The sequence below is a fragment of the Nuphar pumila genome, chromosome 3 (assembly GCF_984573655.1).
Source record: "Nuphar pumila chromosome 3, dmNupPumi1.hap1.1, whole genome shotgun sequence".
NCBI classification, from domain to species: Eukaryota; Viridiplantae; Streptophyta; class Magnoliopsida; order Nymphaeales; family Nymphaeaceae; genus Nuphar; species Nuphar pumila.
Window position 1 is genome coordinate 107065888 of NC_143251.1, and position 24357 is coordinate 107090244.

General features: G+C 36.8%; 1 protein-coding gene across 3 annotated transcripts; it reads left to right on the top strand.

Annotated features, from left to right (window-relative positions):
• The first annotated feature begins 795 nt into the window (after positions 1–795).
• Positions 796–23555, top strand: LOC149843223 (ethylene-responsive transcription factor-like protein At4g13040). Of its 3 annotated transcripts, XM_090001743.1 has the most exons (7): positions 838–1232; positions 12535–12620; positions 15232–15362; positions 18756–18840; positions 20744–20930; positions 22918–23039; positions 23246–23555. In XM_090001743.1, the coding sequence occupies exons 2-7, from the start codon at positions 12578–12580 to the stop codon at positions 23377–23379; spliced, it is 702 nt and encodes a 233-aa protein (XP_089857869.1). In that variant the 5' UTR covers positions 838–1232; positions 12535–12577; the 3' UTR covers positions 23380–23555. The 3 variants fall into 3 exon arrangements, with proteins under 3 accessions (XP_089857867.1, XP_089857868.1, XP_089857869.1); XM_090001741.1 differs by lacking the exon at positions 12535–12620 and having other exon boundaries at positions 796–1232; XM_090001742.1 differs by lacking the exon at positions 12535–12620 and having other exon boundaries at positions 796–1232; positions 20750–20930.
• Positions 23556–24357: the final 802 nt, after the last annotated feature.

A 24357-nucleotide genomic window follows, 5' to 3' on the forward strand; every position in this document is an offset into this window, starting at 1 on the left:
AGAGGTCCATCCTGTCCCGCGCCAATCATGTATAATTACCCCTAATCAAACCTTTAACTAACAAACCCAACTCCCTTCCCTCCATATCCCCTAACTTATCTGATCCCCTTCTTTCTCTGTAATGACCAGAATGCCCATTTCTCCGGCGACAGGATCCCGGAGGACGTCCTGATTCCGCATCGGTCCCTCCGAAACGAAATGTCGCCGGAAAATGTTCTCTTCAGGTCGAACTCGCCGTAAAATGCGCGCTTCAAAGAAATTGAGAAACTTTCCACGGTGAAGATCCGATCGGGTGCTTAAACCCTAAGTTTCCGACGAAATCACCGTCGGGATTTTGATAAAATATTCATCAAAGAGGCGATCTGGGGATTGTTTCACGACCTTCAATTTCTGATTGCCGTCGTTCTTCGTTTTCCTTCCAAAATTTAACCCTCAATGCCCTCGTTCACGGGGAAATCGGCGGTTGGAAATTTTGGTCAATGTCTGGGAGAATGCCGTCCGATTTGGGACGATCGTTCGACTCATCGGATTTCTCTCAGTTTCTGGCCGGTTTCAGCCCCAAACGCTACTTTCAACCTTTACCAGCAAAATCACGATCTCGATTTCGTTAATTTCTGAAGATCTTATCCACCGCTTGCGGTTAAGTCCTCTCAGCCAGGGTTTCTTGGGATCATCGGACGTGTCGGATTCCGTCGGATCACGGCCGGAATTTCTTCAATCTCTCTTCATTAGGCGAGTTCGGTTTCCAGGTAATCTTCATAAACGGAGCGAATTCAGGAGGAGATAGAGGAAAGAACGAAACCCGAAAACCCTAGGGAGGATGAACCCCGACGACCTCTTTCGTCTAGGGTTTCTCAGTCCACCGACTAGGATAGTGTGGTCATTTCTGTGTTTGAAGTCTATCCACAAGGTGAACAAGAAAAGATGGTCATTTTCCTCCAATGTGGAAAAGACTGGGGCTAGTTTGGTCATTTTTCTTGAGAAACGTAAACATACGTTCCCCCACACCCTGCCACACTCCACACAAGAGACCCAGGAAGCCAAGAGGAGAGAGAGAGAACAAAAGGTGGTAGATGCAAAACACCCGTCCCCTCATATCATAACCCTCGCCACCTCCCCCCCCCCATCCCAACAGAAACCACCTTCTTCACGCCGGATTCCTCCCAATCCCTGCCTGTTTCCTCTCGCTCCGGGGCTCCCCTCTGCTCGAAGACGGGCTCCGGCGACTCCAGGTACGACCCGCCTCTGCTTTCATGGACATTGCTCTTGATTTTCTTGGCTCTTCTTTACGTAAACCTCCATACTCTGAATTTCAGAAGGTTATGTTGGTGGGTTTTGGTTATGTCGGCCGTTTGGGCATTTGGGTGTTTTGGGGTTTTTGTTTTTGCTTTAGTTTTCTCTGTCTCCGGGCTGGTTGGTGGAGTTTCCGTATGTCGTTGGTTGTGTGTTTTCTTGTTGGTTGTAGTAAGAACCATGTACGGGAGCTGACTTGTTTCTGCAGTTGGCTAAATTTTTTCTTTACTTTGGAGGGTTTTGTCAAAGGTGGTGGTGGGTATTGCAGTTTAGTGCTTGTTGTTGTGGTGGCGGCGGCGGTAGTCGGGTGGTGGGGGTTGGAGAGGTTGGGGATGGGATGTGGGAGGGTGGGTTGCGTGGTGTTTTTTGGCGGTTGTAGCGAAGAGCCTTGTAAGCGAACTACGTTTTTCTGGTCTATGTTAGCTTTGACTTGATTTTATCTTTGCCAAAATTGGCGGTGTGAGTTTGAACCCTTTTCTTGTTGATATGGGGCTGGGTGGTAGGGGTTTGAGAAGGAGAAGGAGGGGGTGAGAGAGGCTGAGTTTACCTGCTTTGTTGGGACTTCTGGATGGTGTAAAAGAGTGGCTTCATGGTGGCTTATGTGGCTCTATTTCTCCTGCTGGAAGACTTAATCTATGGCGAAGATTGGATTTTGCCCTGTGGTGAATGACCCTTTGCTTTGTCAGTTTGGGTTGAAGATTGTTTTTTTTTCCTCTGGTGAATGGTCCTGTGTGTAGTACTGGCAGAGGGTCAGTGGAGCAAGATCATAGCTTCCAGTCAGGAAAGGTGGCTCAGTGTTCAACCTTTAAGCAATTTCAGAGCTTGCTTTTTGTTTCCAGTCTGATAGTTTGGTGGCTTTGTGCCAAGTATGGTGCAAATTGCTTTTTTCGAAATAACTTGAAGGTGCTCCTTTTGGCGAAGTTGAAGTGCTCATGATAGCGGCATCAAATGTGTGGAATTCAACACATTTTAAGTAGGGGTATTCCTTAAAAGCAAGGGAGCTGGACATCATTGGCCTCATTTGTGTTTGGATTCAATGTTGACTACAACATATGACCATAGAGCCTGAAAGGGGTGTATAATGGGCATTCGGCGTTCTATATAATTGTTGATTTGAAAAACACACAAAACAAATACTTCTTAGGAGGTCGGATCAGTCTGTTATACTTAAGGAGGTGTTGGGCATCTTTTATCTCATTGGACACAATAAGTTAATATACAGTGTAATGATGCTAGTGGGTCGATTTTCATTCCACAGACTGATTAGTGTTTTTATACAGCATAATTTCTGCATATCAAAGATGCGTGTGGTTCCATGTTGATCTCATTGATAATATATCTTAAAAAGCAATGGCACATTGAGAACTAAAAAGTGTTCTCTGTCCTACTTCTTGATGCCATTTACACATCACAGTCTAGTATCTATTCCCTTTTAGTGATGCTTACAATAGTCTCTTTTGGCTGCCAGGGTCTGATAAAAGTGACAAACATTTAAGCATCTTCACTTTTTCATGGTTTGCTGCTCAATCATGGTTGATCTACCATTTATCAGTTAGCGTCGACCATAAACTGTGTTTTTCTTAAAAAATGTGGGTTGCTTACACCTTTATCCACCTGATTTCTTACTGCATAGATCTTTGGCTTGCAGCAAGTTAACTAGTTAATTGAGTAACCTCAAAAACCTATCTGATTAATGTCTCTACTGTGTGACCTACCAGTCAAATTTTGTGGCAGTGAAGAATCCCTCTGTTTTGGGCTATGGAGCCATAAAAAAAGTTGTAACAATTTCCCTTCTTCATTCTTTTCATATGTAACTGCGTAATATAAAGTGCCTTTAGGGTCCATCAATATGATCAGTTTTTGTATTTCAAACATTTTCTAATGAAATTTATGAAATTTTTGGTTCTTTCGTTCTTAATCTTTGCCTTAGATGGTTTTGCTGGATTGGGTTGAAGCATGCATATCCAGATTCCGGATATATTTCCTTTCAAATATTTGAAAGATTAGTCATGCTTGTGTTTCTAGATCATTTATTTCACAGGACATTACCTTAGTATTACTTTTTCCTATTCATCTGTATGGTGTATTTGAAGAGTCTTCTTTGTCAAGCATGATTCTGTAATGAGATATTGCGGAAATATAAAGAGTGCATACAAGCACATACAACAATGAATAAAAGAGAAAATATCACAAGTCCACGAAGGGACAATACAAGCACAAGCCTTTAAGAAGGCAACAATATACAAAGCCTCTTATTGAAATGAGAGAGGAGCTCTCCAAGATGAAAATACACAAGGGGATCACCCCTATTTATACAAGAGAAGGAGGAGGAAAAAGGAGGGCCAAAGGGCCTCAAAAGGAGAGCCAAAAGGGGGCTCCCATAGAGTCGTTGGGAGCCCCCAACGGTCACATTTGTGACCGTTGGGGGCTCCAACGACTTCTATGTTGGAGCCCCTTTTGGTCCTCAAAAATAATAAAAATAAGAATAAAAAAATAAATAATACAAATTACATTTGATCAAAAAGGAAAAAATAGTTGTTTTCTAAAACAATTGTGAAATTACAAAAATACCCCTATCGGGTATTGATGTAATAAACAAAATATATATATATATATATATATATATATATATGTATATATATATATATATGTATATATATATATATAATAGGTACATTTTAACACCCCCCCTCAAACTTTACGGGGGAAGGACGAAAAGTTTGCCGAGAAGAAACATGAACCGAGGAGCTGGAAGAGCTTTGGTGAAGAAGTCTGCCAACTGATATTCTGAAGTGACATATGGCAGAGCAATAGTTCCTCGTAAAAATTCGTCACGAACATAGTGGCAATCCATTTCGATATGCTTCGTACGTTCATGAAAAGTATGATTGCTTGCGATATAGATGGCACTCTTATTGTCGCAACACAGCTTGGAGGCTTCAGTAATATCAACTCCCATATCTTTAAGCAAACTGCGAAGCCATACAAGTTCCATTGTTGTGGTTGCCATTGCCCGGTACTCAGCTTCAGTGGATGAGAGTGAAACTTTCTGCTGCTTCTTGCATCGCCAGGCAATTAATGAGTCCCCTAAAAAGACACAAAAACCAGTAGTTGAGACTCGATCATTGGGATTACCTCCCCAATCTGCATCAGTATAAGCAAGAAGATTCAAATGGGAGGAGGAGGATAGAAATAGCTCTTTATTGATGGTATTCCGAATGTAGCGAATGATTCGGAGAACCGCACTCATATGCACGGTTGTAGGAGCATGCTGAAATTGACTGACTGAGTGAACCGCATGAGTGATATCTGGTCTGGTGATGGTTAAATATGTAAGAGACCCAATGAGTTGTCGGTACGGTGTAGGATCTTCCAGAAGAACCCCATCTTCTAACCGTAACTTGGCATTAATAACCTCGGGAGTCTCTACCTTCTTATCATCAGAAATCCCAGACTTAGAACATATATCTGCAGCAAGCTTCATATGTGACAAAATATATCCTCTAGGAGAATATGCAACCTCAATTCCAAGAAAATATCTGAGAAAACCTAAATCAGACATATCAAAATTATCTTTTAACATATTTTTAACATTAATAATACTACTTTGATCATTTCCAGTGATAATCATATCATCAACATAAAGCAACAAAATTACGATACTAGAACCTGCATTTTTAACAAAAAGAGCAGTGTCAGTATAACAAGAATGAAATCCTAATTTCATCATGATATCACTAAAACGATCATACCAAGCCTTAGGAGCTTGTTTAAGACCATATAATGCCTTTAAAAGCCGAAGTGTTTGACCTTGCTTAATATTTATTCCGGGTGGTGGATCCATATAAACTTCTTCACTTAAACTTCCATTTAAAAAAGCATTTTTTACGTCAAGTTGATAAATAGGCCATTTTTTGGTTGATGCGACAGCTATTAAGGTTCTGACACTTGTCATACGAGCTACGGGGGCGAATGTTTCTTCGTAATCAATACCATATTCTTGAGAGTATCCCTTAGCAACCAATCTTGCTTTATATCGTTCCAACGAGCCATCGCTTTTAGTTTTAACTTTGAAGACCCAACGACAACCAATAGGTTTTTTGTGTGAGGGTAGATCAACTACTTCCCAAGTATTGGCCTTTTTTAAAGCATTTAGTTCAACTTGCATTGCTTCAACCCAATGAGGTATAGATTTAGCTTGATTATAGTGGGTTGGTTCAAAATAAGAGTGTAGAGTTATCAAACATGCCCGATAGTTGGGAGTTAAAGAGTCATAGGAGACAAACCTATTTGGGGGTATTGATATTCTAGAAGAATGCCTAACTTGTGGTTCCTCAATGGATTCGGAAATTTGAGAGTATTTTTCGAGGGCACTAATAGGTTTTTCTTGATTTCTTCTTGAGTAAACATTTATATTGGCATTGCTATCATGAACATTTGTATTTAAATTATTATCATTTGAGAGTGTTATGTCAAGAGGGGATACCTCGTGAGTGTCATCTATGTTTTCAAGAGAATCTTCTTGTATGTCATCAATAAGATCATATAAGAATACATAATCAATTTCATTTGTCTCTTCTATTTTATCAAAACCGTTTTCGTCTTCGAGAAATGTTACATCTTTTGAAACATATAGTTTATCATTCTTAAAATCATAACATCTATACCCTTTTTGATTTTCACCATATCCAAAAAATACACATTCAATTGCTTTGGGAGATAACTTATCCCTTTTATGTAGTAGGACAAAACATTTGCAACCAAAAATACGAAGTCGATTAAAATCGGGTGAAAACTTAAAGAGTTTCTCATAGGGAGAAGCATTTTTTAACTTAGAGGAGGGCATTCTATTGATTAGATAGGTTGAGGTAAGAACGGCTTCCGCCCAAATTTTTTTTGGAATATTTCTAGACACAAGCAATGTTCTAGCGGTTTCTATAATGTGCCTATGTTTCCTTTCCGCTAGGCCATTTTGTTGGGGAGTCCTAGGACATAACTTTTGATGACAAATGCCATTTTGGCTTAAATAATTTTGGAATTCGTGAGATAAGTATTCACCACCGGAATCGGATCTTAAAATAGATATGTTACTTTGAAATTGATTTTGAACCTTTTTATGAAAATCTTTAAAGAAAGTAAATACTTCCGACTTATGACTAAGGAAATAAATCCAAACATACCGAGTAAAGTCATCCACAAACGTAACATAATATGAATAACCCCCTTTAGACATAACCGGAGAAGGACCCCAAACATCCGAATGCACCAATTCAAAAGGCCTTGATGAGAAAAAAGATCTAGTTGGAAAAGGAATAGACTTCATTTTTCCAAAAATGCAATCTTTGCAATTAATTTCTTTTTCCTTACAAAATTTGTTTCCAAAAGGAAAGAGATACATTTTGGAATAACTTGGATGACCAAGTCTTTTATGCCAAGTTTCCATATTTTTTTCTTGGACATAAGAACAAAAAAAATTTGTAGGGAGATCAAGATGGTCCATATAATAGAGGTCTCCCTTTCTATGGCCTTGCCCAATCCGCTTCCCGGACCGGAGATCCTGCACAAAGCAACCATTAGATGAGAAAGATATTTCACATCCATGGTCGGCAATTTGAGAAACCGAAAAAAGGTTTAAATTTAATTTGGGAACAACTCTTACTTTTGGAACAAAAAAATTTTGAGAATCTTTAAAAGAGCCAATACTTGAAATTTTCAAAAAAGTTCCATCGGCCGTTGAGACACAAGAGTCCTTTGAATTGATGCAAACATCACTAAGTGCATTCTCATGAGGGGTCATATGAAAAGAAGCTCCGGAATCAAGGATCCAAGAATACGTACCGGGTGATGATGTCGAAGCAATGGCCGCACCCGATGTGGAGGAAGAAACTTTAAGCATTTGTTGGAGAGCCATAGATATTTGTCCAAGAGTTTCTTTAATGTCATTGTTTTTGCCTTCATCTTCTTTGGAGGTGGTTTCTTCAAGAGAGGCTACTTTAGGCTTGAAGGCTCCCATAAGCTTTGGACAAACGGGTCTAATGTGACCCGGCTCATTGCAATAATGACAAACAATCATTTTTCTTCCTCCATTGTAGTTCCCTTGTTTCCCAAAATGAGGAGGCTTATAGGTTCTAACATTGTTACCCGGTTTGGATACGGCAAGGACTTCATCAACATGCTTACTCATGCCAAGCCTTGTCTCCTCTTGAGTGATTTCGGCAATAGCATCCTCAATAGGAGGAAAAATAGATCTATGGAGAAGTGAGGATCTCACTTGCTCAAATTCGGGGCGTAGCCCAAAAAGAAATTGAAACAATCGCTCTTGTTCCATTTGTTTTTGTCTTAAATCAACATCTTCCATAGAAACCCACTTTGGCTCTAAAAGAGCCAATTCATCCCATAGTGGGTTAAGGGCACTATAGTAATCTTGAATGCTAGAATCACCTTGCTTGGTGGTTCTAACTTTTTCTTGCAAGAAGTATGCTCTTGCAAGATCCTTTTGGGTATACATACCCCTCATAAAGGACCAAGCCTCATTGGCTCGACGAAATTTAGCTATATTAGCACATACCTTAAGCTCCACATTGTTCATAAACCACGCAAGAATTTTTGCGTGATTGCTTTCCCAATCTTCTACTTCCTTTTGATGATTTTCAATGGCCTTGAGACGAGCATCTCCCTCAAGAGCTTTTTCTTGATCTTCTTCCATTTTTGTGAGCATAAGCTTCGGTTCCGGAACGGTCCCCATGACATAACCCCAAAGCTTCTTCCCTTTGAGATTATTCTCCATTGCCGATGCCCACATCATATAGTTCTTTCCATTAAGTTTGAAAGAAAGATCAATCTTTGTCTCCATGATGTTGCCAAGAAGTGAGAAGATGTCCACCAAAATAAGAGATACACGAACCACACCTTTCCTTCAAGAATCGAGTGGCTCTGATACCATGTAATGAGATATTGCGGAAATATAAAGAGTGCATACAAGCACATACAACAATGAATAAAAGAGAAAATATCACAAGTCCACGAAGGGACAATACAAGCACAAGCCTTTAAGAAGGCAACAATATACAAAGCCTCTTATTGAAATGAGAGAGGAGCTCTCCAAGATGAAAATACACAAGGGGATCACCCCTATTTATACAAGAGAAGGAGGAGGAAAAAGGAGGGCCAAAGGGCCTCAAAAGGAGAGCCAAAAGGGGGCTCCCATAGAGTCGTTGGGAGCCCCCAACGGTCACATTTGTGACCGTTGGGGGCTCCAACGACTTCTATGTTGGAGCCCCTTTTGGTCCTCAAAAATAATAAAAATAAGAATAAAAAAATAAATAATACAAATTACATTTGATCAAAAAGGAAAAAATAGTTGTTTTCTAAAACAACTGTGAAATTACAAAAATACCCCTATCGGGTATTGATGTAATAAACAGAATATATATATATATATATGTGTATATATATATATATATGTATATATATATATATAATAGGTACATTTTAACAGATTCCACAATACTACTGCCTCTTCCACTGGGTTAATCTCCACAAAAATTGTTGAAGTTAATTTTTTGTACTCCATGTCATTGGGTATAGGAGTTCAAGCAGAACTACTGAACCAATAATTATCATTGTAATGCCTTCCATGATTTCATCAAAAAATCCATTCATATATAGTTTGAGGATCATCATGGTTATGGATTTGTGTTTTTTTGAAGGTCAATTTGTGATGTAGCTCACTGAGCAATAGGGAAGAACGTAGCCATATTCAAATTAGATGAATAACTGAAACAAAGGTGATCATAAATAGAAAGACATAAGTTGTTAAGAGAGGGAAAAAAGGAAGCAGAATCAGTTAGGGCAACAAAAGGGAAGAAAATCATGTTAGGGAAAATAGAAAGGGATAGGCATGGTCAGGAATCATGAGATGGATGTTGGTACCTCTTACGCTAGTTAGCTTAAGGAGGCTGAAAACTACTATCAGTGATTTCATTTTTTTTTTCAGTAAGCAACTATCAATGTCTTAATGTAACATGATTAGGACTAAATGTACAAGGGGGATGGTGGTGGACAAATCACAAAAGCTATATCTCCGCAACAAATGAGCAACACCATTGAAACCACTACAGTGCACCTAGGAGCGCAGAATTGGGTACATGAAATCCTTATAGCCGCACATTTAGAATTAGGATTTCTAGAATTGATTACTCTTTCTTATCCAGAGCTATCATTAATTAGGGAAGTTGAAATTTTAGTTTGGCTCATGCATGTAGTCTCACAAAAAGACCATCTGGATTATGCTGAACTACAATCAAAGAACAAATGTTGTTAAGTTCTGGTATTTATTGCACATTAACAAGTTCACGACATTCCTTTCAACATTGTCTCCAAGGTCATTTATCTTTGTGGTTAAATTTATTTTTGTTTCCTTTACCTGGTCCTTTATGGCATCCCCTTTATCATTGTCTATTTTATTTTTAGAATGGTTTGATAATCAACATTTTTAAAGGCATTTTGAGGGGTGTTAGGGTGTACACTTCTATGTTGGGTGGTGAGGCTTACGCAGCTTATGAAATTTCATGAAGCATGGGCCTCTATGAGAGGCCCATGCCTCCTTTTTTAACTTTTATTGTGGTAGACCGCTAGGGCCTCTAAAGTCAGTAGTTGCCTCTCTTTGGTTGCCTACAAAAGGTAAGTAATTATTGTTTTTTAACATTTACCTTTTCTGTTTTTTTTAATGTCCATTTGCACCTTTTTAGCTACTTAGATTGCACATTTACCATTGTGTGCACTTCAATAGTTGCTCTAATATATATATGAGTGTCACCTATATCGGCGATATTTTCAACATATTGCCAAAAGTCAAATATCATGATAATATCATGATATTTTTGGGAAAAAACTCTTTTAATATTTTAAGTTTGTGTTTCCTATTTTTTTGTTTCTTTTATATTTTTAAAACCTTTTAAAACTTGTTTTTTATATTTTTGGAAAAAAATAATGCAAAAATGTTTTCTCATCTTTTTGGTTATTATATGTATTTTTTTCAATTTTTTCTCTTGAGATTTTACCAAGAAATACAAACTTTTGAAAATTTCTCTGAGAAAAAACCTCCTCGAGAAATTCTCTTGAACGATATATATATATATATATATATATATATATATATATATATATATATATATATATATCAGTCATTCTATATATATATATATATATATATATAGAGAGAGAGAGAGAGAGAGAGAGAGAGAGAGAGGAATGAAAACCTCCCCAATGGAATTTTTTTGGTGTTTTTTTTTCAAAATTCTGACCGTACAGATGTCTTCAGCATGACTGATTTACTATAAATTGACACTTGGATCATGAATTTTGGATAAAAAAAAATGGTATTGGGAGCCTAAAAAATTTATGAAAATTGTACACCGTTGATTTTAAAACTTATAAAAACATATCCATGCATCGGAATCAAATGCTCCAAGAACCGATTCCTATAAAAACATGCATATAGATCACATCCGTACGGTCGGAATTTTGAAAAAAACAACAAAAATCCAATAAAACGTCCATTGGGGAGGTATTCATTTCCCCATCTATATATATATATATATATATATATATATAGTAGGCCTCTGTATTTCTTTAACTTCCTATTGCTATGCTTTAATTTTATTTTATTTTTTATTATTTAAGGTTTTCATTTACTTATACATTATAATTAATAAATAAATGCTCTATTTTATAAGTTGTTGGTTTCTTAATATTTTTTTTCAGTTTAAACTGTAAGAAATATTGAGGCTTGGGCCTCGCTATGCCTTGAGGCTTATGTGTCTTTCATATTTTCGAAAAATGCCTCAATATTCCTCATGCTTTTAAAAACCTCATTGATAATTAATAGTGAGGGTAATAACTAGTTCATGATTTTTTTTAAATAAAAGGGTTGGAAGTATTTTAGAACTTTACACCAATGTTGTAATTATCGTATCGGAGCCCATATCGAAAGGGTTGGCGAAACGGGTGTATCGTACCGTATTGCAATATACGGAAAAACATTTAAAAAAATACACAAAAAATCATAAAAAATAGAAAAAGTTAGAAAAGTTCATAGAATAAAATAGAAAAAAAAATTTAAATTTAAGCATTATGAACAATTAAACATACACATGTACTACTATAACTTGTGAAACGATATTGTAACAAACTAACAACTAACAAAACAAAAGGTTTACTATTAAAGAGTCACATTAGAAAACAAACAAAAGAAAAAAGTTTTGAGTGAACAAATTATAACAATCACATAATACAAAAATAAAATAAAATTTAAAACAATTAAAAAATAAAAAATATGACCACAAAGATAATTGAAACCCATTTTAGTAGTCAAACTACAATATTAATTTAACTTAATTATGGAAATTGAGCATGAATAATTATGTAAGATTATCAAATATAAAGCTATAATTATGATGTTATAACAATGTATCCATTACATATATCAAAAGAGTAAAGTGAAAAAAAAAAGTAATATGCCATTTGTAAGTAGTAAGCATTAAAAAGCGAAGTTTCATAATGTCTTCATTAATTAATTTCACTAATTACAATAAGCACAAGAGTTGAATAATGTGTGTTCTTCCATAATAATATTTCTCTTCTTTTCTTTCTTATCTTCACTAATCACAATAAATTAAAAAGAAACTCTATTTGTTTGTTCACAGCTTATGAAATAAGTGAATAGGACTCTAATAAAGTCATATTTGTGTAAAAAGTTGTCACTAAACATGAAAAGTTTAAAAATAAATTGTTTGAAAATTTTCAACACCAAAAAGTGAAAAAGTTGCTGGATCTTACGATATGGCATGTATTATGATACGGTGTCGTGTGGACTGATACACTGCATTTTCCCATTTAGGGGGGTATATCGTATCACATGGACCAGCGATACTGCGACACACTGTATTGTCTCGTACAATACGATACTGATAACACTGCTTTATACCTACTTCTATGCAATATCAACAAAGAGATGATTGTCTTCCATATCTCTTTTTGGGGGAACTATGTGGATGATAATTGGTCTCATGCTCTTATGTGAGTCTGGAATTTGGATATGATAGGTAGGAACCATGATACTGTTAGTGTACGACTTAAGAAGACTTTTTGCACTCAATATTTGTAATCTGTTGTTCTTAATCTTTATGACTAGATGGATAAGTAGATTCCGTTGGTTTGGAATTTTTGTTCTGATTTCAGGGGCTGTCCTGCTTGTTGGTCCTTTTAAAGTTTTTAGTCAGCCATGGTGAGCATCCGTCGACGGAAACATTTGGGGATGGGTCCAGGTAAGTTGGATCTTCAATCATGACACCATTATATCTAAAAATCCCTATGAAACACTTGTACTAATCACTGTGAATGAATGTATATAAAAGTGCATACACATACATGCACTGCGTCTGTACTCAGCAGGAATTGGTGAGGTATGTCATATGCTACAACTAATGACATTTTCTATTTATTTTGTTTTGGGGAACTCTGAACCTGAGATAATGGAAGTATGCCAGTGTATTGTCAACATTATACTTTTGCCTTGAGTTCCCATTAGACGATCAAATAATTTGTGAGGGGTACATACATGTGTTCTTGCAGTTCTGCATTGGTCTGTTGCTGTTTTTGGGAAGAAAATGGTTCTGAAACACACTTAAGTTGCTGGAATTCTGAAATACTCCATTAATTGAATCATTCTCCTGTTAAAGTAACCTGGGTTATAATTTATCCAACCATCATCAGTGTGACAAGTAACCAAGAGAAAAGAAATAAGAAAATCTGTTTGCCTTGCCATTCTATCTTCTTTTCATTCCTCTCAATACTGAAAGAAATTTTTTGATCAAGTTAATTTTATGTGTGCGCGCGCACACACACATTCATGTTTTTAAACATATAGGCAATGTCAGCCATTGGAAGGACCTGACGATAGGCTGGTCTAGCCTGTGTTTTGGATGGGCTGTTGACTGGGCTGGGCCTGGTCTAGCCCGGCCCAGGAAATTGTTTGGCCTAGACACAGCCCACGGCCCATCAGTATATATATATATATATATATAGGGCCTCCCCCAGTGCACCTAGGGGTGGCCATCGGGCCTGGTGCCCGACGGGCTATCGGGTACCCGGCCCGTATCTGGTCTCAGGCTCAGGCTGCATTTTGCAGCTCGGGCCTGATTGTACTCGGGCCGGGCCAGGCCCGATTATGTAATTGGGATTGATTCTGGCCGGGCCCATGTGGCAAATGCACAGGGCCCGACAGGCCCGGCCTGCTAAATGAGTCAGGTCTAAAGGGCCCGGCCCCACCCTAGTGTGAGCTCGAATATAACTGGGTCGGGCTGGGATCAGGCCTGAATATGGGTTGGGTCTGTCGGGCTCTAATCGGGCCGGCCTGGCCCAACCCGATGGCCACCCCTAAGCCCACCCCCAACCTATTGCCCACCCCTAGCCATGGCATTAGTTTTCTCATTCTGATGACAAAGTAAGTTTGGACAATTCAAGTTGACACTACATGGTTTTTTTTCAAAACCCAATTATGTCAAGGCACCTCATAAATGTTCAAGTTTCTTGAGTGTCCCACTAGAATTTCAGTATTGAAACCCTTTTTGCTGGGGAAGCCATCCCAAATATATTTCATTTGTTGGTACAAAATTTCCAAAATAAAGAATGTAATTTAGGCTTTAAAGTTTGAAATCCTCTTTTAAAAGGTTATGAATACTTTGAATTATATGAAAGGTAAGTAATGACCAAGTGTTTGAAGAATCCCTATCTGTGCACCTCATAGATGTGTAATGAAGTATGCGAAAATTTAATACCAGAATGCCAATGTATTCACAATATCCAATAATGGACAAGCACAAGAGAGAGATAAGAAAGAAGTCCACTATGGGACAATACAAAAAGCCTTTAAAATGCTACACAAGTAAGTAAAAAATTAAAGAACTTTATTCAAAAGAGCTCTCAAGTTTAAGAGTACAAGGGGAGAAGTCCCCTATTTATACACAAAGAAAAAGAGAAAAGGGGAGCCATTGGGGGCTCCCACATAGTGTCATTGGGAGCCCCCAACGGTCATAGGGTCCCAATGACTCTATGTGGGACCCCCAATGCATATTAAAAAAACAAAAAATAAAAAGAAAAAAAGGAAAAAAGTAAAAATAATTTATCCTATTTAAAATAGTTGTTTCTAGAAACAACTATGTAAAAAGACCAAAATACCCTTATCAGGTATTGTATATATATATATATATATATATATATATATTAACAAGATGCTCCTGTTATTGTGTAATGAATACAAAGAGAACAAGGAAGTAAGTTAGATGTTCAGGAAAAGGGTTCGTTGCTCAGGAATATGTGGAACTCCTTATCCCTGATTGTAAGTTTTTGTGGGTTGATGAAGAAGAGAGGAGAGGTGTTGTTTGTTGTCCTATCCTAGTTAGAGAGTTGGGAATTTGGTGCAAAGGAAAAGATTGTGGGGTTGGGGGTTTGACAGAGCATCAATTGACTTATGCTTAGAGAATGTTTCTTTAAAAATTCCAAATAAAGTTTTAGGTGCTTATTTGCCAGTTGCAGTTTTTTGGAAAATCTTATTTGTCTTTTAACGCTTTCAGCCACTATGCCATGTCAATATATCATGCTTCCATATTCTACCAATGAGGATTTAATTTTCTCCCTCCATCCCTTGACATATTGTCTGAACTCTGAAGACTGCATGAATGTTAGATGTTGAGCTTGTGATCCCTTTGTGCTTTTAATATTTTATTGGTCATGTTTTCTTTTGGCAAGCTTACTTTTGTTTTGTCTCTGCTGTCTTAAACATTCTTGACCTTGTTTTTTTTTATGAAACCATGCAGTACCGTTGATCGTTTCTGTTATCAACTGATCAACTTAAGGCAGTTTGTACCTACTTTGCAGGAAATAATACTTACCTGGTCCAACTTCCTAGGTTCAACGAGATCACAAATATCTCTGGAGATCCGACCAAAAACATCAAGTCATTTAGTGCTAATTCCACTCCTTCAATAAACTTGAGCCAAAGAAAAGAGGTGAAAATTTATGTCCTTGTTTTATTTCAAAAGTAACATGTAGTGATCTTTTAAGTCCCCCCCACCCACCCACCCTCCTCACTTGGCTCCATTTGAGTTGCCCAAAGTGCCTTTTTTTCAATGTGAGAAGTACGCTTTGATTGATAAATTGGGACCAGAATGAAAGAAACAGAGACAAAAGAAAGAAATGAAGAAAACAAAAAACAGGGAACTTAAAAGAACTTGAGAACTTGGGAAAACAGATGAAAACATAAAGGATACGAAAACATGGAAAGAAAAACCTATGTTACAATGATATATCACATGAGGACATGTGACACGAGTTGGACTTGTAAGTTCGAATTGTTTTTCAGAAAATAAGTTACAAAGACACAGATCTTTTTAAATTATAATTAATAAAAAGTATTTTTTTTATATTGTAATGATGTATTTGTATTGAAACAATATTAAAAAAGTATTTTTAATATTATTAAAATATTAAAATAATGTTCATACATGTCAGTGTCCATGTCGGCGTGTCCGCTTGTGTCACCAGGGACACACTGTCACATGGATACCGCCATTTCTATGAAATTTCCAAAATGACTTGTATATAAAGGGACATGGAACGACTATCAAAATGGAGTATCCTGTATCCGTGTGACATAGGACACACACCCAAAATGGCATGCCCCTGTGACATAGAGAGAATTTTTTCATAACTGTGTGAGCATTCTAATTTGTGAACTAAAGAATATCTAAGACTTGTTTGCTAAATTTCAGAAGTCTGCAAAAATAAACATCAAGAGACTATAACATTATCCTTGTTAGTTTGTGGTTCAAGACATAAAGAAAGGGAAAAAAAATCTTAAGTTGAACTTTTAGACAATATTCTAATCTTTCAGCTTGATATCATTGCAATTCACATATACTTCCCGTTTGAAAGTTAATCATAAAAGCTATGTGTGTGTGTGCAAAAATCGCCCTAGATATGAAGTTATAGACTGTCAATTACAAAGTAAAATTATAAAGCATGTCAAAAGTATATAGATAACTAACAAATAATGATCAACAAATATATAGTTTAGATGACTTTGATGTCGAGCATTGGCTATACATTGATTGGATCATAAGATGGATAAAAAGGTTTAATCAAATTCAAAGGCCAGTTGATCGTACCCAAGAGTACACAATATCAGTATAGGTACGACACCTATGTGAAGGAACTGGTAAAAGTATCCATGTTACAAGTATAAAAGTTATGTAGGCAAAGCTGAAACTGTAAAAATCAAGATCTAATTAACGAAAATAAACAATTGGAGCTTACTTATTGTTGAACTTATTTTTTCACTTACCCAAGTTGTGATCTAGGCCCATTCATCGAGAACAAACTGATCTAGTTATCATATTTGAACCATATGTTGTGTTCAATTTTAAGTGATGTTTTGTTTAGTTCATTATTCTTTTTTCCTTTTTGATAGGCATTTAGTTCATTATTCCTGAATCCTTCCGGTTATTTCTATGAATGCATGTACAAAACTTTGAGTAAACTTGGTTGTCACTCAATAGGAGGTCTAGTTGTATCTCCATTTGTCTTAATTGAATCTTGGTATGTCAGAAAACGTGAGTAAAGGGGATTAACCACTTCAATATGCATGGTGATGCTTCTCTTCCTAGACACATTGTGTTTTACTTTATGATGAGTAAAATCTAATACCAACATGCTAATTTGTCTTTGTTTTTCTGTTCACCTGTTCTTGTTTTTCTTTTGCATGTAGATTAGAAGGAAAAACTTGCTATATATAGCTGTGGATTAGTATTTGATATGGTCATTGATGCTATCATGTGTGTTCTAGCTTGTAAAAATCCAGCAATCAAGGTATATTGTTGTTGGCACATGAAGTTAAAGGTGTTTTTTCTTCTTAAGGGCAATTTAGTTGATAGCTTTATACAAAATAACTTACATGTGTTTTATCATGGCTTTCCTTCCTGTTGCTATAATTTTGGGAAAATTATATTTTTTTCCTGAAAAACACTTATAGGTAAAACTTTCTACTTCAGAAAATGATAAAAAATGTTGTATGAGAAGCTTTATTTACAAAAATATTCTTAATTTGGAAATAGTTAGACTGTGAGGATGTTGGTCTTTGCTATGTACCAAAGAAATATAGGAACACTTTTTATTTTTCTATGAATTTTATGAAGACAGCACCATAACTCATCATGTTGGATGCTTCAACCTATGCTATTGATAGTGGAACAACCACAATGACCCATAAATGGAAAAATGCATCCAACAACAACAGAAAGAAGTAAAAAGTTACCCTGATTCTGTTCTGTTTCTTAACTAATATATCTAACTCTAAAGGTACTAAAGAAACATTACAAGTCCTGTGAATTCATTTTCTTTGGATTTTTGAAAAAAACATTTCTTTACCTCACCTTGAGTGGCACACAAATTCAATTGAGGAACTTATTATTGTGGATATAGTTTACATGGTGCAAGAAATTATTATTTCTGTCAGTCTAATTGCTTTGTTTTGTCATTGATTAGCAAATCCTACCATCGATGACCTTGATTTTCACCTCTATTTTGAGGGTTTTGGCATCCTCTATCTCTTCTAATATATATATATTTTTTTACTTTTGAAAACTGATTTATTGCTGCATAAATATAAGTTCCCAGATATGGAGCTGCATTAGGTTGACGACATTTGATTGGTGATAGAAAAAAGCAGGGGAATTGTTAGCATCATTTCTACAAGAAAGGGATTAATAAATGCAAAAGTGTGTATGAGGATTTTACTTGACAATTTTGAGAAGATATTAGTGAGATTCTTATAAAAGATTGAAATTTCAGACTATTTGTAAGCAAAACTTAAAATAAAATGCAACATGTCATTTTACAAAGAACTATTGTTAAGTTAATTGATAGGTTCAGTTTATATCTTAGTCCTACATGTAGGTGCTCCATGTCTATGGTACCCGGACACTCCATTTTGCCCTCCGGACCCGTGTCGATACCCGGACATGCCATTTTACCCTTCGTACATGCAAGTTTTTTATTTAATCTATAATTTATAATTATATTTTCAGTTTATAACTTTATATTTTCAGTATATAATATATATTTTAGATATAGCATATATATTTAGATTATATTCAGTTTATTTTGAATTTATTTTGTGTGTATATATATATGTCCCCGTACCCACATTTTTTTGGAATTGCCGTGTCGTTTAGTATGTTCAAAAGGACTCTTTTGGCTTATAAAGTTTGTTATACAATCACAGTGGATTTCTCATTCCAAACCTGCTTTTCTGGTGCTCTGTAACTTCCAGAGTCTTGTATGTTGTATCTAGATTTCTAGTATTGCGATTGTGGCTAACTGATGGTATAATGGTGCTCCTGCAGGTCAATGTCCTAGAAACTTGTCCTGGTTCTTCAAATGCATCAGGCTGCAGCTCATCAAAAGAGAAGCACAATCAACGAAGTACAGGTAATTTTAGTATCTTGGGTCCTGACTTGTGCCACTAAATAGCATCATTTAGGTTTTTCACATGTAATCTTGAATATGTACATATGCATCACTTATCCAATCTTGCCTTCCAATCATTATATTAACTGAAGAATCCACCATGTCCAATTTTGATTTGCAAAGTTTCCTTCTGTATCTCAATTTTCAGGAGCTTTGAGTTAGCTTAATTCAGCAATCTCATGAATACAGCTGGTTTAAGATCAATGTATTATGTGAGCAATCACTGTTAAGAGTATTTTTAGGCATCAAGATTCTTTGCTTATGCTTCTGCTATATTCCACTGATGTTCAGCAAATAGAATGTAAGCAGGTCAAAGGCGCTTTTTCTTTTTAATTGGGTTTCAGATTCTTGTCTTTGCATATGCTGTTCTCTTACTTGTCAAAAGCGGTGCCTAGGTCTGCCCACCGCTTGGGCTTATGGGTTTTGGCTGTGGGGCCCTTTTTTCCCGACTAGGCGCCACCTAGGCTGCGGGAACACATGTCAATTTTTTTTTTTAATTTTGTTGGGCTGAAAATGGATCGGATATGGTCGGATATTCGATCCAGATTTGAAACCATGTTTTTATTTCAGATTCAGATCTGACCCATTCTCTCTCTCTCTCTCTCTCAGAGGCCGTGACTGCAAGAAGAAGACTATGTACGCTTTTGTTTTCTGTTTGTATTCGTTTCTTCTTCCTTCTGCTCTTCTTTTCTTTTTATTCTTCTTTTCCTCTTTTTCCACCATCTTCTTCTTCCTCTTCTTTTATTTTTCCTTCTCTCTTCTTTTCTTGGTTTTGTTCTCTTCTCTTCTTTTTCTTCCTCCACTGACCTTACGCCCTCAACCCTCCTTTTTTATTTTCTTTTTACCCTTCTTCTTCCCTTTTTTTTTCTTCTCCTCTTCTTTTTCTTCTTGCTTTGACCTCACACCCTCTTCTTTTCCTTCCTTTCTCCCCCTTCTTTTTTTCCTTCTTCCCTTTTCTTTTTTTCTTTTTTCTTCTTCCTTCTCTCATCCCCACTCGGTTATATATATATATATATATATTCAAATTGTTTATGTTTATGTTCAATGTTATGCAATTATATTATTTTGAAGTACACACTTATACTTCATTCATAGTCACAATCATATTTTTGTTACTTAAATTTAACAATTTATTGTGATATTTCTACTTTTTTTAATATTTTTTTCTTTTGGTCCCTCATAGGCCGACTAGTGCCGTCTAGGCCCCGACTAGGCCTTTTAAGGCTCTTTCGCCTCTAGGGTCCACCTACCACTTTTGACAACTAAGGCTGTGTCAACCTATTGAAGGCTAGTTGATGCTCTTTGGCTGATTATTCGGCCTCGGTTATGTTCTGCAGTTGTGTGCCTGTGGAGATATGGATGTAGACATTGTAAATGTGTTGGTAGTATCAGTAGAACTAAAAGTAGCAATAACAATAACAATGATGATAATAATGATAGTGGGCATTTGTAGGAGTATAAGGAATTAATAGTAGTTGAATAATGCTCATAAAGTGTTGTTAGTTAAATATATATCTGGATTATTAGAGTTCCACTCTTGACCAGCGGGTCTTGGCTTTAAATCCCATTGGAGGCTATCCACCAGGTTGACTGAAAAAGAATGATGTGGCATTGTTGTATTAAAATTTAATTTGACTGAGATTGCCAAAAATAGATTCAGCTTTTGTAACTGCACTTTGGAATTTGCCTGCCTCAAATCAAATGCTTCTACTATTGAGTTTCCTTTAGATGTGTTATAGTATTGATCCAGTAAAGTATCATCTTCATAAATGCCGTGATGTATTCTTTATGGGTTCTGTATGATTGTTCCTTTAATAAAAGCATGTTTGTTACTATGATGCAGTGTACTGACCATCTTTTCTAGTGGCAGGGACAGAAATAAAACGTAGAAAGCGTCAGAGGAGAAGGCATTTTGAAGACCAGGAACCATGTGTTATGAGAGGTGTTTATTTTAAGAACATGAAGTGGCAGGCTGCAATAAAAGTTGATAAGAAACAAATTCACTTGGGCACCGTTGGATCACAAGAAGAAGCTGCTCATTTGTATGACAGGTGTGCGCAACCACCTATTTTGATAAATATTCATTTTGACTGCGTAAGATATAATTGTGATTGTTGGAGGAATGATAACCTCAGGAACTGTTTAAAAAACAATCTTATTGATTTACATCTAGCTTAGCTTGCCCAAGGGCTCACACCTCGTCAGGTGGGTCAGCTTGAGTCGTTGAAGTTGATGGATGTTGAGAGTTTATTACTCAGGGTGCACATCCCTTGACAAAGCCAACATGGTGCCTCTCGACCCATAATGGGACACCCAAACTGAAATGGTGGTTTTCCCCTGAAAAAAAAAATCTAACTTAGCTTTCTGGTTGGAAGTTGTCCTTCTAGTAGCAGGTAGAGTTTAGAAATCTTCAGGTTGTTGATGATAAATCAGATTAGCTGGTGAGAGACATCTATTATGTGAGCATGATGAAATGAAGGATTTCATGAAAGGGAAGGCAGTCTTAGGCATTCCAAGTTCTGGGGAAAATGCTTAGGTTTTGTAATGTGTCTAGAAGCCTTAGAGTGAAAATCCATAAACTAAACATGGTGGAAGGATAATTGATTGTTTCTTTCTTCTTTTTTCTAAGTTGCGAAGTCATGCTGGTGCATGTGTGAGCTATATGCCTGTCCAATTAAAAGGTTTTGGCTCAAGATAATGAGTGTAATGGACACTGAGGCAGTTTATGAACACTATCTAGTTGCTTAAATGTGTAATAAGTGCTGGCAGGGGTGCTGAAGCTACCTAGAGAAGGGGACTGGATGTTGTCAGACAGTCAGCATCAAGAAGGTGAATATGCATAGTGTACTGTAGTTGGATCTTGGAAGAACAAAACCGGATATAGAATCAACAGTAATTATCAATTCCTTAATTTATGAAATTATTATTTCTTGAAACTAGGGGTGGACATGAGAATTAATAATATTTTATATCTTGTTTTTATGAGTAGTACATCTTCATTCTTTGCAGGTAAAAGAATATCTCATTGTTTCACCTGAATTCAAGATTGGAAAGTGTCTTTAAAAGAATACAAGAATTTGCTAGTTCATGATCACCGTTTATCTTTAACTGAGGCCTCTTGAGTTTGAATCCCACCATGGGCTATCCCCTGCCTTGTCTATTTAAGAATCTACCTGATTTAGTTAGAGGACTGCATAGTTTGACAAAAACAGAATAGAATGTCTAAGACATTAGATTCTGATAATCTTATCTGTTTATCAAACTTACAATCAATTTTTCAAATACATAATGGCATTAATATATCCAGAAAACATCCTGAATTGATTGGATTTAAGTTTATATCTGGTGATGCTATACAGTTAATTAGATCTTCATCTGATAAATAATTAACTGGTTTTCCAAGAGAAAAATATTTATGAATTGATGTCTTCCCCAAGAAAAGGAAATGTATTGGTAAAAGTTTTTGTCAAGGTGCAACTCTTCATGGTAACTTACACATTCCTACATAGGGGCATATCTATTTCATTCAAGATATGTCTGAGAGAGAGAGGTCTGCGCTCATGGGCAACAATCGCTGATATTTATCATGTTTTGAAAGCTTTTGTTAAACACTGAAAGAACTCCAAAATATCTTTTTTTAATAATATTTTATTTTCTAAAGATACCTGAGATTTGTTTTGGGCTAAAGATACCTGGGATTTTCCTAATAAACCCGCCTACTTTTACATCTTTTGAAAAGCCCATGCAAAATTGTTGCGAAACTCATATTTATGATTGACGTGTAAGTCGTCTGTGCACCAACACTTACATGGTTGCGCATTACCTTCAATTTTCCCTGATGATTATGCATCTCATCCAACCTGTATAATCATTTCTTATCATTCGTTGTGGTACATGCTTGGTACTTTTCCACAGTGACTTATTGCAAATTCATGTCACAACCTGAGTTTGTCACTAGTACTATGAACCTTATGGTGGCCAATGTTTAGCTGTGTTATCTGTGAATTATGAGCGTCAAAACTGCAATTTTCCTTGCAGGGCAGCATTCATGTGTGGGCGAGAACCTAATTTCGAGCTATCAGAAAAAGAGAAGAATGAATTGCGAGGTTTTGATTGGGAGGGTTTCTTAGCAGTGACACGGAGTGCCATCACTAACAAAAGTATGCATTTTCTATTTCTTTTCCTTTTTATGGGGGTTCTCCTGCTCGCTTCTTGGTGGAATGCAATTAACTCCACTGCGCACGCAAGCGCACACACACACACACACACACACACACACACACACACAGAGGTTATCCAAATTTACTTTCGGTGTCTCATGTGAATTCTATTTAACAAGATGAGTTAAAATTTTGTCTAATTTTAGAGCACCAAAAAAGGATGGAAGCCGGGAGACGGAAGAATGGTGGCCAGATGAATCCAGTTGACAATAAAGCCAACCAAGCGTTACTGGGTTTAGCAGCCTCATCAGAAGTTGAGGCTGAAACTTCGAACTCTTGACTCTTAAAATGTTCAGGTTAGTGCATGGATGTTGTCTCCATGCCTTATTGTTAATTCGTTCTTATAAAGGCCCCTATTAGGGCAAAATGCTGGTTAACCATGTGGACATTCATTAATTAATAGGATCTTATTTTCCTTCTAGGGTAATAAAATTTATTAACTCCTTGTACAGCCTATGGGTCTATCTTCATTGTTGTTTGTGAGCAGCAGCAGTCTCTCCGTCCCAATTAGGGGTGTCAACCGGTCGGGATTACCTGGACCCGACCCGAACCAAACCCTATAGGATCTGGGTATGGTGATAAATAAGAAGACCTATTAATATCTGGGTCCGGACCCAAAGGTCCGATTAATACATGGACCCAGGTATAGTTTGTGAAATTTTATACCAGACTCTGGCCTGACCCGAGTTCAGGATCAAGACCCGCAATTTTTCAATGGAAAAATTATAAAAAATATTGTTTTACCGGGTATGACCCGGGGTAGTTCTTATCGGGTCCAAGTATCATTTCTCTTATGGTGGGTGATTAGACCCGGATCTGTACCTGATACCATACCCAAAAATCGTGGCCAGGTCTGGTTTTACCTGGGTCCGACCCATTGACACCCCTGGTCCCAATGACGTGGAAGTAAATGGTTTCCCATCTTTGTGGCCTCCACATCACAACTCGTGGGGAAGTGATCCTATTTCGTATGAAAGGGGCTGAAACAAGCCATGTGTGGTGTGATTTACGAACCAAAGAATACAAAGTTGTAGGAAAGTGATGCATTTTGGGAAAAGTGCTTTAAGAAGTGGAGAATTCGAAATTTTTACCAGTATTTGGCTGCCGATATTTATAAATAAAGCGTTTTGTCATTATTGATACCGTCCCAACTCCCAACTCCCCCAACAAGAAGGGACAAAATGTAAAAGAAAGAAAAAGTGTGTTAAGTTTGAGTCAGGGTAGGGCCACCGGACTATTACATGTTTGCCATCCTTGA

Bases quoted from the DNA above. Each gene is read 5' to 3' on its own strand.
- LOC149843223 (XM_090001741.1), top strand. From the start codon at position 821: ATGAACCCCGACGACCTCTTTCGTCTAGGGTTTCTCAGTCCACCGACT. The intron at 15,363-18,755 runs GTGAAAATTTAT...GTGCTCCTGCAG, and splicing joins ACTTGAGCCAAAGAAAAGAG to GTCAATGTCCTAGAAACTTG. The intron at 23,040-23,245 runs GTATGCATTTTC...GTCTAATTTTAG, and splicing joins GAGTGCCATCACTAACAAAA to AGCACCAAAAAAGGATGGAA.